The 14,046-nt window shown below is 36.8% G+C and overlaps 1 protein-coding gene across 7 annotated transcripts in view; it reads left to right on the forward strand.

Annotated features, from left to right (window-relative positions):
• The first annotated feature begins 4,216 nt into the window (after positions 1 to 4,216).
• Positions 4,217 to 14,046, forward strand: part of ppp1r13bb (protein phosphatase 1, regulatory subunit 13Bb) — a 56,145-nt gene continuing 46,315 nt past the window's right edge. For all 7 annotated transcript variants that reach the window (XM_053489012.1, XM_053489015.1, XM_053489016.1 and 4 more), the window contains exons 1-2: positions 4,217 to 4,546; positions 4,967 to 5,124. In XM_053489012.1, the coding sequence (XP_053344987.1) occupies positions 5,062 to 5,124 (63 nt within the window). In that variant the 5' untranslated portion in view covers positions 4,217 to 4,546; positions 4,967 to 5,061. The remainder of the gene's footprint in view (positions 4,547 to 4,966; positions 5,125 to 14,046) is intronic.

A 14,046-nucleotide genomic window follows, 5' to 3' on the forward strand; every position in this document is an offset into this window, starting at 1 on the left:
GCATGCTATTTTACAGACTAGCTGAAAAAAATCAATAAGCCATATAACTAGCTAATATTATCTTTACAAACTTCTACCGCACAGACCGTTTCACCAAATACTGTTTGACATAATGTTGACCAGGTACGATTTACTCTGAAGGACATCTAGAGATAAAGAACACTGACTGAAGGCAATCATTTAAAAGCTTTACTTAGTGAGAATGATTGTGAAATAATACTATGATTAAGGAGCATGTGAGGCTGTACAGGATACTCAATAAATGAGATTTACTACAGTAAATATGCTGCACCCTCATATGCACTCTACAGTCATTACACCTGGATGTGTTTTTTTTAACAAACTGCTACAAGAAAGTTAAAAGCACACAGTTGTCCAGGATGTCTCTGTCTTCACTGAAAGAAACCAAACCATCACTCAAAACTGGCTGGACAGAATGTAATAAAACTTTTGGCAACACAGACTTTCAACTTCCTCCAAAGATTTTCTATGGGAGATCTGGAGACTGGCTAGGCCACTCCAGGACCTTGAAATGCTTCTTATGAAGCCACTCCTTCGTTGCAACTCAGCATTTTTTTTTCCTCCAAACACGACAAGTTGAGTTTTTACCAAAAATTCCCTTTTGGTTTCCTCTGACCATATGACATTCTCCCCATCCTCTTCTGGACCATCCAAATGCTGGCGGCGCAGTGTGTTACTGATGGTAGCCTTTGTTACTTTGTTCCCATTTTCTGCAGGTCTTTCACTAGGTCCGCCCTGTGTGATTCTGGGATTTTTGGTCACAGTTCTTGTGATCATTTTAACCCCACATCGTGAGATCTTGCGTGGAGCCCCAGATCAAGGGAGATTATCAGTGGTCTTGTATGTCTCCCATTTTCTAATAATTGCTCCCACAGTTGATTTCTAAACACCAAGCTGCTAACCTACTGCAGATTCAGTCTTCTCAGCCTGCTGCTGGTCTACAATTTTGTTTCTGGTGTCCTTTGACAGCTATTTGGTCTTGGCTATAGTGGAGTTTGGAGTGTGATTGTTTAAGGTTGTGGACAGGTGTCTTTTATACTGATAACGAGTTCAAACAGATGCCATTAATACAGGTCACGAGTGGAGGACAGAGTAGCCTCTTAAATAAGAAATTAGAGGTCTGTGAGAGCCCGACATCTTGCTTGTAGGTCACCAAATACTTATTTTACTGGGATTTTTTTCCTCTTAACTAAGTTTGTGAAGAGTGCCTAATTTGGTTACGATAAGCTTCCTGTGGTCAGTCTTCCCTGATGTCTCTCATCAACAAGGGGTTTCAGTCTGCAGACTCTACACTTACAGGATATTATTTATTTTTCACACAATTTTGTTTAAACTCTAAAGAATTTCGTGTTTGAATGTCACATGAGATCAGTAGTTCTAAAATACTCAAACCAGGCCATCTGTCACCAACAATCATGACATGTTAAAGGAACAGAGATCAAACGTTTCCCACAAATTTTCTAATGTAAAAAATTGACAGAAGCTCTTGTATCCTGTATCTGCATGATTTAGCATTGTGTTGCTGCCACATGATTGGCCGATTGAATGTGCAGGTGTTCCTAATAAAGTACATTTTGGGTGCATATTTTAAAAAAGATCCCTGTGCTAAATCTTTTAGTGTTTTTACTGATCTAATACACCACATTAACTTAGGATGGGGTGGAATTTAGCTGATTAACTGAAGTATGTGTGCTAGAGCTGGGAAAACACTGCTCTACACAGTTTATTTCTGGTCAGGGTCATAGAGCTTATAAAACTGAGTACAGGAGTACACCCTGAACATCAATCCATCTCAGAACGATTTACACTTATTTCACAATTTATCTGTGTCATGGCAGTGACACAAGCTTTTCTTCTAGCTGTCAATCAACTTTCCAGCAACACCACAGGATTAAACACCAATCTGGGCGCTGTTTAAACATACTGCATCCAGCCACTAGGGGGAGCCGAGACACTATTTTCAACTACTGCAATAACGTCCATCATTGGTAGTCTGCCACATAAGTCACCCTTTGATGTTGCCTATATGCTGCTATTTGTAGTTGAATGTAAGCTATTAAAGGATTAGGAGCTATTGTATCAAGCTATTACATTACCACATTATAAGCTTTTAAAGAATAAGTCATCAATGAATCACATTAAATATGTTTCTAATTAAATATTTGGATTGTGTTTAGAGATTCTGATGCTGAATTCTCTTGGTGGTGCTACACTTTTGTTAAGTGACGATACAGTGGGACATTACTAGCACAGTTACGATATTGTTAAATAGGAGAGAAAAATTAAACAAACATAAGGTTTGGGCATAAGGGTCAATGATGTCTGATGATAAGGATCAGGTTCTGGCTACAAAAACAAAACTGCAAGCTATTTCCTCGATGAGCTTTTCCTTGTCATGTTCTGTGTCATATTAATGAGAAATCAAATGTTGAATTAGTAGAGGCAGCAACATTAAACTTAATGTTCAAGAATGCAGCAGCATGAACGATGCCATTGCCATGCAAAGTAATGAAAGAGATTCAACTCTGGTAATATTTAATCTACAAGGTGACATGCATGACGGCCTCGATCGCTGCATTGGAACAAAAGTAAAAGCCTTGTGTAAAGATGAGGGGGTAATGAAAAGAAAGAAGATGAAAATAGACCATGTATAAATGTTTTAGTCATGAATAAGGATTTTAAAAAAACTGCATTTATACAGTACATTTTTATCTTTTTTCTCCCTAGCAAACTGGAGTCTTTGTTTTCTAATGAGTTCCAATAACAAGTGGATAATGTGTTTAAGGCTTCTTAACCCAGTAATTTAAATCCTCCTTAGTTGTTTTCTTTAATTCTATTATAGTGTTTAAAGATTTCTATCTATAAGGATGAGTCAAAAATTATCTGCAGTTCGTATGTAGAATTTATTTTAATTAGCTTTTAGAAAAGACAAATACATTATTTTTGTTCATAATCTTCTTGCATTTCAATACACTTTTTCCATTTGTCAACAAGCTTTTGTATTTCCTCATTAATTTTATTTTTTTTTTAGGCTGGGCTGTGAGCCATGAATGCACTATTGCCTTCACTTCTTCATCAGAAGTGATTCTTTATCCAGGAGACCAAACATGTGAAAGTCTGATGAAGGAAGATCAGGACTATAGGATGGATGCTTAAACACCTCACAATGAGGTTTTTGCAGAGTTTCGGCAGTGTGGGCAGATGTGCATTATCATGTGAGATCACGAGACACTCAGATAGCAGCCCTCTGTGTTTAATCCAAAGTTTAAGCTTCAGCACTCAAATAAGCATCTTACTGTAACGAGCACTGTTGATTGTTAAACCTTTTTCCTGATAATGTTCCAATACTGGTCCTTGAGAATCCCAGAAAGCTGTAAGCATCAATTTACCAACTGGTGGTCCCTTTTAAACTTTTTCGTGGTTGGCGATTGAGGACGTTTCCGTTCCATACTCTCAGGTATCAGTAATGATTCCCTTTAAAAAAAAAAAAAAAAACTTTTATTTTTTTTTGGAGTATTGGTTAAATTTTGTTTGCAGATATCCAAATGAATCTGTTTATGCACTTCTGAGTTGTTTCGGCACCAAGTACACCCTCAGACCACAAAATAATAATAATAATAATAATAATAATAATTACTGCATGCTGCCCTTCTTGCATGCAAATCACATGTGGGGCATCCATTTTTGCTCGCACTGCAGTTACAAATGAACTGCTGTCACACGTTCACACCTGAACAGCAGTGACTGGGGAGACAGTAGCCTTGAAGCTCTGATGAGCGCTAATAAGACCAACAGATTTTTTTTTATATAACTGGAGTGTGCATTATTTTTGACTGACCCTCATATTTGTTTCTGGGTCCATCAACAACCTTTGAAAAAGTCTTTTCACTTTAGCACACTTAAGGATCGGTCTACTCCAGTCTGACAAGAAGGAAGCAAATAATATTAGCAGTCATAATGGAAGCATCTTTTTGTGCATATATTTTATCATAAAATTATGGGTATCTATCTATCAATCTGCATGGCTGTATATGTAAAGCAGACCACCAAGAGCAAATTTGTCATTTTGTGTGTTCAGGAAATGAGCAGTACAAACAAAACAAAACAAAACAAAAAAACACACCACATGGGTTAATGTGTGTGTGTGTGTGTGTGTGCTGCGACCTGCTCCACATTCCTGGCGTTCCTCTTTAGACCTGCCCTGACATCATTTACTACACTCACAAATCACCATTCCGAGATTACCTCTGCTGCTCATACACACTTCTACTGGAAATTATATTATATTTATATTTCTTCGTTGTCGTTTATTCTGAGGATATCTGTAATAATAGACCAAAAGAAGTCTGATATGTGTGTGTGTTTTTCCTGAAACTCTGCATGTTTGCTGGCAAAGCCCTGGCTGGCTAGTTGTGTGCTAGCGTGCTGCCTGAAAACCCCGCTGTGCCAGGATCACCAAACAGCTCGCTTTTTTACATTAACGCCACGGGATTTTGCTGTTTAACCGGATTCATTTAAGTGTCTTGTAAGTAGAATGGGAAACTTTTGACATTCATTTAGTCATTTTACGTCATGTTGTCAGTTTTCTAGGTAAGGTTGCTACGTAGCCGTAGCTAATTCATTCAGCTAACTCAGTTCAACCGTAATATGCTCAAGATATTTTTTAAATGTCTGAAATAAGTTCAGTTTTAAAGTGGAATGTTTAAAAAAAAATCGTTTTGACTAAAAAGTAAGTAGTAGTAAATAAAGTGATAACGTTAATCGCTAGCGGTGTTTGTTAGCCTGTTAGCAAACACGAGCCCTCATTTAAATGGCTGTATAACGAAGGAGGTTAGGTTCGCTAGCCTGGGACTGTTTAGTTAGAGATTTATTATTTCCACGAGTTGTTTTACTTAGTATTTAAAGCACTAAACGATGTAGTTACGTGTTTATTATTTATTTCCAGGGCAGCTCTGGTGATCTGTGCCCCTGTTTGGATGCTTGTGTGTCTTCAGTGAGAACAAGTGTACATGTCAGGAAAGGTTTAAAGTGCACATATGAATGAAACCAAAAGACAACCCGAGGACGCCTGATGTTTCTCTGACATCTGATAAAATGATGCCTGTAAGTATGAGCTCCTTTTTTAAAACTTATTTTTGAGAGCTGCTTCTTTCGGTCATCCCCTTCTTATTGTGGAGCACAAACCTAAACTAACTATCCACTAACTTGAAAACAAAGCTCTTCTTACACCATTTGTACATGGTTTCCTTCCCTGATTAAAAGCATATCCCTTTTTTCTTTCTTTTTTTTTAACCAGGGATGGGAATCACCAGTCATCACCCGATATAATATTATCACGATACCTAGGTTCCGATTCAATTAATATCGCAATTCAGAAAGTACAGTGTTACCTCGGCATACTAATGCCCCACCTTACGAAATTCTTGCCTTAAGAACTAAAAATTTGCCATACGAACCAAACCAAACGCCAGTATACGTCCAGGAGCTGTTTACAACTTGTTTGCATTAGTGGAAGGCCAAGCGAAATTAGTTTATGGATTTTTTTTTTTTTTTGCAAGATTTTGTGCAAGATTTAGTGATGACATAGCACCATGGGTCACAACAATGTTAGCAAGGACAGTAGCAACAAGAAAAGCATAAACATCAGCATAAATTAATGTTAAATTAGGTTTAATGTGTATTTATTTCATTTAAATTAATTGACATGTCTCTTTCAATGTTTTGTTTTTATATACAAAAAAAATATAATTGGTAATATTGGTAATATTTTTGTGTGGCTGAAACGGATTATCATCATTCAACATAAATATTTTTCCTTTTTTCTTTTTTTTAGTAGTAGATTATTTAAAATTAAAATTTGGAGTAAAATGTGGCGATACATGAATCAGCCCAAAAAAAGAATCGTGATTCGTAACTTAAACAATTTTTCACTCATAGATTTTGCATATGTTTGAAAACAGGAAAGGACTTTATGCTTACACTGTATTATGCATCATGTTCTAAAGCAAGATGGTCTGTTCTCAAAAGTTGGATATCTCAGTTGAAGGCTGTCCTGTGGGTGTCCAAAGCTGATCTATTATGCTTTGAGGTCATCTTTGCTTAAAAGAAGGCGAGGAAAAAGTTGTGATGTGAAGCTGCTCAGGAAATGGACTTGCTTTGACCTCTATGAAGAAAGCGACCCCTCCTTCTCAACAAGCACTAATGGCAGTGATTAGTTTTATGGCACCGTCATGAGTGAAGTGTTTTTTCTTAGTTTTAATGGATAGATGGTTTCACCAGTCCCAAGTCAGCAGTTTAAGAGGGGGTTACATTGAGGTCGGAGCTGTTTTGTTTTTTTTCTTTTTCATAATCATAAGTCTAGTTCACGTCAATGTATTTTGACAGTCTCAGATGTCAATTTTTATGATGATTGCTTGCGCTTTGGCTGTTAATGAATCCTTATGGTCTGGAAATCTGTAGCTTTTATCTTTTAAGGAATGTGAAACCATTAAACATTAACATTGGTGATTGACTGCCCCAAAGCATTTATACTGTCAATGAAATAAATTTGCCGATATCTTGATCTTAGACACATCCTTAAAACCTGCTTAGGTAGGTAGTCTGGATAACGTGTGTTATTTGCCCTCAGGACTTGCCTTCTATGTATCTAGTTATCTAATCTTATGTTTACATTGTGGTGTTTAGGCACCACTCGAATCAGTGTCTTATCTCTTGCCAGCCTAATCGAGAGGAAGAAGGCGTGTTACGACAGTGCAACAGAAATCCTGATTGGGTTTTATTACATTGAATTGAATTTTATTAGAATTGAATTCCCTTGCACCCTCGCAAATATGTTGAGCAGATGCAGTTCACACATAAATGTTCTTATAAACATTCTGTGTCATAGCCACTGTCTGCTGCTTAAGTATACTGTATGATGTCTTGGGTATACTGACTTTGGAGCTTTAGTCATGAGATAAAAACATAATGGATATTTAGTTAAGTTAGCTAACAATGGGCTGCTCTGATGCTATTACCATACTGCATAAATAAAAAAAAAAGTGTTCTTTCAGGGAGAAACCACAAAGCACAATGTCTGCTGTCCTTTCCTATGATGCTAAAAATGGAATAGGCTCAGAGCTAATCCTGACTGAAGTTTTCTGTCATAAAACAACCCCCCGAGCAATGTCTATACTTTTTTAAATAAATAACTAAATAAGTTTTATGTCTGTTTATTTTTAGCCATATTTTATGAGCCATATAATTGACTCTTAAAGAACAGATTTCATATAAAAATGAGTGTTTTGAGAGAAACCTGTAATTTGAATTACAGTTAACATTTAGTACTGCTGTTATGGGATAATAGGCTGCTTTTACATTACCAGCCTTAAGTCACTCAATTCTGAGTTCTTGGCCTCATGTGACAGATCAGATTTTTAGTACTGTTTGAACATGCATTTCTATTTTATATGTGGTCCCAGATCAGACAAATCCGACTTGAATGAGAACGTGCAGATTGGAATTCTGCACATGTCTGTTGAGCTCTCTGATGTCAGTTAGCACTGGCGGTACAAAGATGGCAGGGATAGCAGCGCTAGCAATAACTGATAAAACAACCAATGCAAGCTGTTTGACTTTCTTCCTTCTTCTGGACTGCAACGAATAGAACTGACTAACAGCTTGCCGTCCTTTAGAGCAAAATCCAAAGAATGTTTTTTTAAAGACGTATACTGAGGATGTGCTCATATGTTTTGTTTCAAAGGACAGCTGTGTTCACATTAGAGTCAGATAAAATTCAGTTGTAAGTATGATTATGCACCATCATGACATACAAATCTTATAGAATAGAAAAATTGGAATTAAGCAATGTGGCTTGTAATAGAGACCTGCACTCCCGCGGGAGTACCGCGGGACCCAGCGCACGGAGTGCGGCGCAGGACAAGATTTAATGGGTAAATGCGGGTGCGGGCGGTAAGGTCCTCATGTATGTGCAGGTTGCGGGAGAATAAAATTAACTGCGGGACTCCTGCAAAATGGAATTATATTAAAATTAATTTATTGAAAACAAATACTATATTATTTATCTACTGCACAAAAGCAAAAAGGACGACTAAATTAATATAAAAACTATTTACAGGCGCAAGGTCAGAACTTATTTTTATTTATTGAGAAATAAGGATAACTCATGTTCAATGTTTGGACATTGCTGAAGGCAAAAAAGCCTAACGTTTTTTAGCAGTATTAGGCCAAATGCTTTTCTGTTTGACCACTTGAGAAATCAACGTTTATTATTATTTTGTTTCATTGCTAAATTATTAGCCTATTTTTAACTGTTCTGATTGTATTTCTATGTTCTGAAAAGCTCCTCGTTCGTGTCCATGTTCATCATTCCATTTAATCAAACTCAAATAAAACGCAACATATTTATTTTCCGTTTTTTTTTTTTATATATACTCAAATAGGGAAGTAATTGAAACAAATAACAGAGTAGCAGGAAGAAGCAGTAAAAATAAAACTACTATATGTTTACCTGCGGGATTTTTGCGGGCGGGAGTGGGACAAAACTTAAATACTGCGGGCGGGAGCATGAGAAAATAATATATATTTTTGCGGGAGCGGGACTGAAAAATTCGTCTCGCGCAGGTCTCTAGCTTGTATTGTGATCGTAGCCTTAATCTAATGGTGTCAAGTAGAGCATGTTTTAACCCCAAACTTTGATATAGTCCAGATTGTGTTTATGCTTGGACCCATAGTAGTTGCAGCTTAGATTATTTCCACCACATTTGTAATCCATTTAAGAGAAACCAAAAGGCTGTATTGTTCACTTTGCTAAAAGGATAATAACTGATAGATCGTTGTTTGAATGCATTCACAATAGTTGAATTGTCTCTGCTGTATCTGGGTGGTTTAGAAAATCCAAACAGGGCAGGAGAGATGGAGAAATTTAGGGTGTGACATGGGAGTAAACTTGAGGTCAAGTCTGCAGTCGGCAGCTGTGAAAATGGATTATCTCATTCCAGATAAGTCAAGAGCTCTATCCATAACCCTGTTTGTGCACAAAGGTGGTGTCGTACCCGTGGCAGTACTTTATGTAATTATCCTTGTTAAATTTATACTGAAAATCTCTAATAGATCAGAATGACCTTGGATGAAAAGAATTGGCACTAAATCATCAAAGTGTTGGTGCTTGTTAAGTCATTGTTACACTGTGGAAGGTGGATAAACAGCAGAGTGTGTATGAATGTCGTGTTTGGTAGGGTTATCCATTCATGTCTGGTGAAGTGTCGTTGACTTGAGTCGATGATGCTTATAATCTAACCCTCCGTATAACATAAATAGGCACTTTATTGTTTTGGTTTGTTTGTTTGGTTTTGGTTTGGATGTTTGACCTAGCGAGACAGATCAACATAAAAATAACCCAATGTCCTATTGCCCCACATAGCACACAACAAAACCTCCATCACAGTAGCTCTATCACAGCGCACATGACCTAGATTACTGTTCTTTTCTGGGAATGCAAAAGTGCATGATGGGAACTACCTACATCCTATGTGCTTTCCCTGTTAGTTATTTGTCTGGAAAAACTGGTGAATATGCAAGAATAAATGTGGCATTTACAAAAACATGTAAAACATTTTAGATTTCAGGACTAAAATAGGATTGTGTTTGTTGAGCTTTTCTCACAGTCTAAAAAAGTTGTTCAACTAATTAAAAAATAACAAAACATTTCTGCCTCTATTTACTATAGCTGAGTACTATATTGACCACCTCCTGGACTTCCTGTTAATGTGTCGTGCAGGATGTCTAGTACAGTGGTTCTCAACATGGGGGTCTATAAAGCCAGGGGTCCATGGGTTTCTTTGATAATATGGGCTGTGATTTCCACCAGTATAACAAAATTTGAAGTTCTTATATATAGTGTCTCATATAAGGCTTACTGTGCTTTGGTGGTGAATATTTTAGGAATATATGCAAGAATGACCGAATGCAAGGCGCAAGATATATTATAAAATAATATTTTTTGGCTTTTTGGAAAATTATGGTCAGGCTTGTCAGGTTGTTTTTCAGTCTTTCATTTCCTCATTCATATATATATATATAAATATATATATATATATATATATATATATATATATATATATATATATTCTTTTTTTTTTCTCTGTAGCTTAATCTGACAGGCAACATCTTCAGTAACTGCCTGCTATTTGTAAATGCAAATACGGTCAGGACACATTTTTAAACAATCACTGCCATGTGAATTATGGAAGTGAGTCTCGTCTTGCATTCGGTCATTCTTGCATCCCAACACAAAACTGTGAATTATTTTACTTAATTTTACATAGCGTAAGTGTCTTGGGATTTTCTTGCAGTACAAAAGCAGGTGCAAGTCTAGCAAAAGATGCAGCTGTGTCTAACAGAAAGAAGTATGAGGGTAAAGGGAGGGTATGACTTATGTGAACACTGGAATAAATGCAAGATCTTTTATTTTGTGAATGAACTGTTACTTTGTCTTTTTAACCAGTTATTTATTTTTTGTTATAATTAAAATGTCAAATTTGAGAAACGATGTTCCAGCAAAGATTTGATGAAATTAGTATTCATATGTCTAATATTATTAATAGTGTTGCATTAAAAAAAAAAAAAATTTTTAAGACAGATACAACCCTATCTAAAAAAAATCCAGCTGTCTTTCTCCAAATGGCCGGTAGAAACTCTTTTCCTTAAGTACTTTTCATATTTCGAAATGTACATGAACGAGATCTTTACTGAGGAGGTCTGTGTTACTTATTAGTTACAGTCATAACATTTGTCAGTTTGTCTTGTTAATCACACCTGGAAGAAAAACATGCAGGACCTTCTAAGCAGAAGCATTAACGAAATGATACTTTTGAACTTTAACCACCATATTTCGCCAAATTTGAGCACGGTTGTATATGTGATTTATTAATTTATTTTAATAGTAAAGATATCTGGTTTGGGCTAATTTATTTAGAATGGATCACTGTCTCCTGTTGTAATGATTTGCTGACCTCTTTACGCCAGAGATACTTGCTTTAACAAGAAATTGACGGATAGCTGACAGAGTTCGCCAATATGTGATCAGTTTTCTCTTTAGAGCTGCCATACAGGTTAATAAGCACCAAGATAAACTTGAGTGGATCAGATAAACAGACCCAGCGCTAACAATTAAACAAAAGGCCTTCCCTTGTGAATTTTCCTGTATGTTCATGCACACACCCCATCAACGTGAGCTTCCTTTAGATCTCTTATCTAATAACAGGCTGGGATTGAACCACATGTAATGAGGCGAGGGTGTGTCTGTGGAAAAGGTTTTTACGACCTGACTGTGGAGCTTGTTTTGATCATACGAGTGTGTAGAGGGGAGCGGTTTGTTTTTGCACGGAGCGTAGCTGGCTTGTTACTGCAGCACAGCAGGGCATTTTCAGCAAATGTATTGTCTCCCATACGTCCCACTCAAAGACACTTGATGTGTTTTCTATGTAGGTTTGTAATGCATATGTAAGAAGAAACTGATTTATTCATATTCCTTAAAATGTCTGGGGATTTCTTTGTTGCGGTGTGTTTTGAATGCTTTAGTGTTCCATGCTAAATGTTTCTCTCAGCGGGGGCAGGGAGGGGTAGGAATATAAATTTCCATGTCTGGCATATTTTCTTTCTAACCAAAAAGGTAAATGCTGCGCACATTTTAAAATATATTAGTCTGCAGGTGAGGGGAACCTTGAATGTATTACTAAACTGTTCCGTCGATCTTCACAAGTCTATGTGAATATTTTGTCAAAAGTTTTGTGTGGATTGAGATAGCTTCATGTTCTGCATTAAACCGTGTCTGGTTTAATTAATATTGATTGTCAGGTCCAGTAAATGCATGCTGTCGAAGCTTAAATTGAATCAGTGTATTCACTGGATACTTGACAAAAATAAAGATTATTTGTAGACTGTGTGGTGTAGACTGCTATGTGTTGTGATGTAGTGTTTAGCTTTCCAAGGAGCTTAAACTTTGTTTTACATTATTCATTTACGATATTTTGAAATTAAATTCTGACTATAAAGCTGAAAACAGAAGAATTTGCACATGTCTGAACCAGAGGTAAAGAATCCACTATAAATTGAATGTAATGTATTAAATATACCTTAAATTAAAAATATTAGCAAGCAGACAGTTTTCTAGCGACATTTGTTAAACTGTCACCTTATCAATGTGATATGATCTGTGGTAGAAAATCATATTTTAATTTTGATTTAATGTAGACTGTACAACTATAAAGCTTGCTTGTGGGATGTACAGTACCAGTCAGAATTTTAAACAAACGTTTGGATTTATTTTCTCCATTCTAGAACCATACTGGATTTATTAAAATCTATGAAATAACACATATGACATTAGGTAATTAAGTTACAACAAATTGTTAGTTGTTGTTTAAGACAATAAGTAAGAAATAGAAATCATGAAAAGACAATGGAATAGAAGGTGTGTCCAAACTCCAGACTGGTAGTGTAAATGGACAATGTATTCATAACTAGAACAAGAGAGAATAGGAACTAGCTGTCAGGATAAGGTGCAGACATCTGTTCTGAGGCAGACAGGAGGAAAAAAAAAAGCTCCTTGTTTGATAAGACAACACAATGTAAGGGGCAAAGATTATAGTGGCAGAGAAGTCTGTGTATAAATATAACAGCAGAAAAGAACGGTAGCACCTCTCTCAATGCTGCATTTGTTTCCTGTATGAGTCTGGACTTTCTGTAGAAGTGTCAGTAAAACTCCGGCTTTGCTCTTGCCCAGTGAATGAATTACTTGCCTTTTATAGTTCCAGGATTTCCACCATGGATCGTTGAGAAAATTGTTCTATTCTAGTGCAGCATGTGTTAGGAGATCTTTCTTAGAATGTATAAAAAGGAAAAAAAATTGTTTAAAAGAGTTTTTCATAATACAGATCATATTCACTCTATGACCAGAAGTTTGTGGACACCAGACTAGCACAACCATATGTGCTTTTTAAACATTCCCATTTCAGATTTAGTCACTTTTTGCTTTTATAATATCTTCCTTTTTTTTTTTTTTTGGATTTTTCCAATTTTCCACCCTAATTTAGTCGTAGCCAATTCCTCCCCGTTACTAGGGGGCTCCCACATTAAGGCTACTACTACCACTCAGCCGGTAGGGCCTAAGACTATCACGTGTTTCCTCCAAACCGCGTGACGTCTGCCGACCACATCTTTTCGAACTGCTTGCTCATGCACCATTAGGGGCGGAGTAACACACTCGGAGGAAAGCGCTAGCCGCTCCTTCCGCGTGCACAAGCTCACAGACGCCCCTGATTGGCTGTAGAGCCGTGATTAATGTGGGAGCGCGAGTACCTCTCATCCCTCCCCCCAGAGAGAGCTCGGCCAATCGGCTCTCTCTAGACAGCATCACCCGGGGTTCGAACCAGCAATCTCCGGATGATAGGGCGAGCACTTTACCACTGCGCCACTCGGAGGCCCTTAGAGAATATATCCTGGAAACAGAGAGACTGATGTTGGTGAGGAGGTCTGAGGTGCTGTCAGCTTTCCAGTTTATCCCAAAAGTATTCTATGGGCTTGAGGTGCAGGGCCCGTGAATTCTTTTATTTCAGTTTTGACAAATTATGTTTTCACGAGTCGGTTTTGTGGGTAGGAGCGCTGCCCGGCTGAAACTGATTTAACCCTTCTAGCTTTAGTGAAGAGAAATTAAAATGTTACAGCACACAGAGACGTTCTTTAACTTTATGGCAGTTCTTAGTAGGGCTGGGAGACACAGCAAAAAAAATTATCACAATATAATGTTTCATATCATTCGGTTTCGGTAATTATTGAATATTTATAAATGAAGACCAGTAGTAAAAAAAAAATAAAATTTAGCCACTTTATTTTTATTTGCCAACATTACTAAGGCAGATAATTTTAATAGTCAAAAACTAAAATATCTTGTTTCTTATGTCTTATGATAAACTAAATATAAGTGTTAAAGAGACTTCTAATAAATAAAATGTTACAAAGTGTGGA

Source organism: Clarias gariepinus, chromosome 27, assembly GCF_024256425.1.
Source record: "Clarias gariepinus isolate MV-2021 ecotype Netherlands chromosome 27, CGAR_prim_01v2, whole genome shotgun sequence".
Taxonomy (NCBI): Eukaryota; Metazoa; Chordata; class Actinopteri; order Siluriformes; family Clariidae; genus Clarias; species Clarias gariepinus.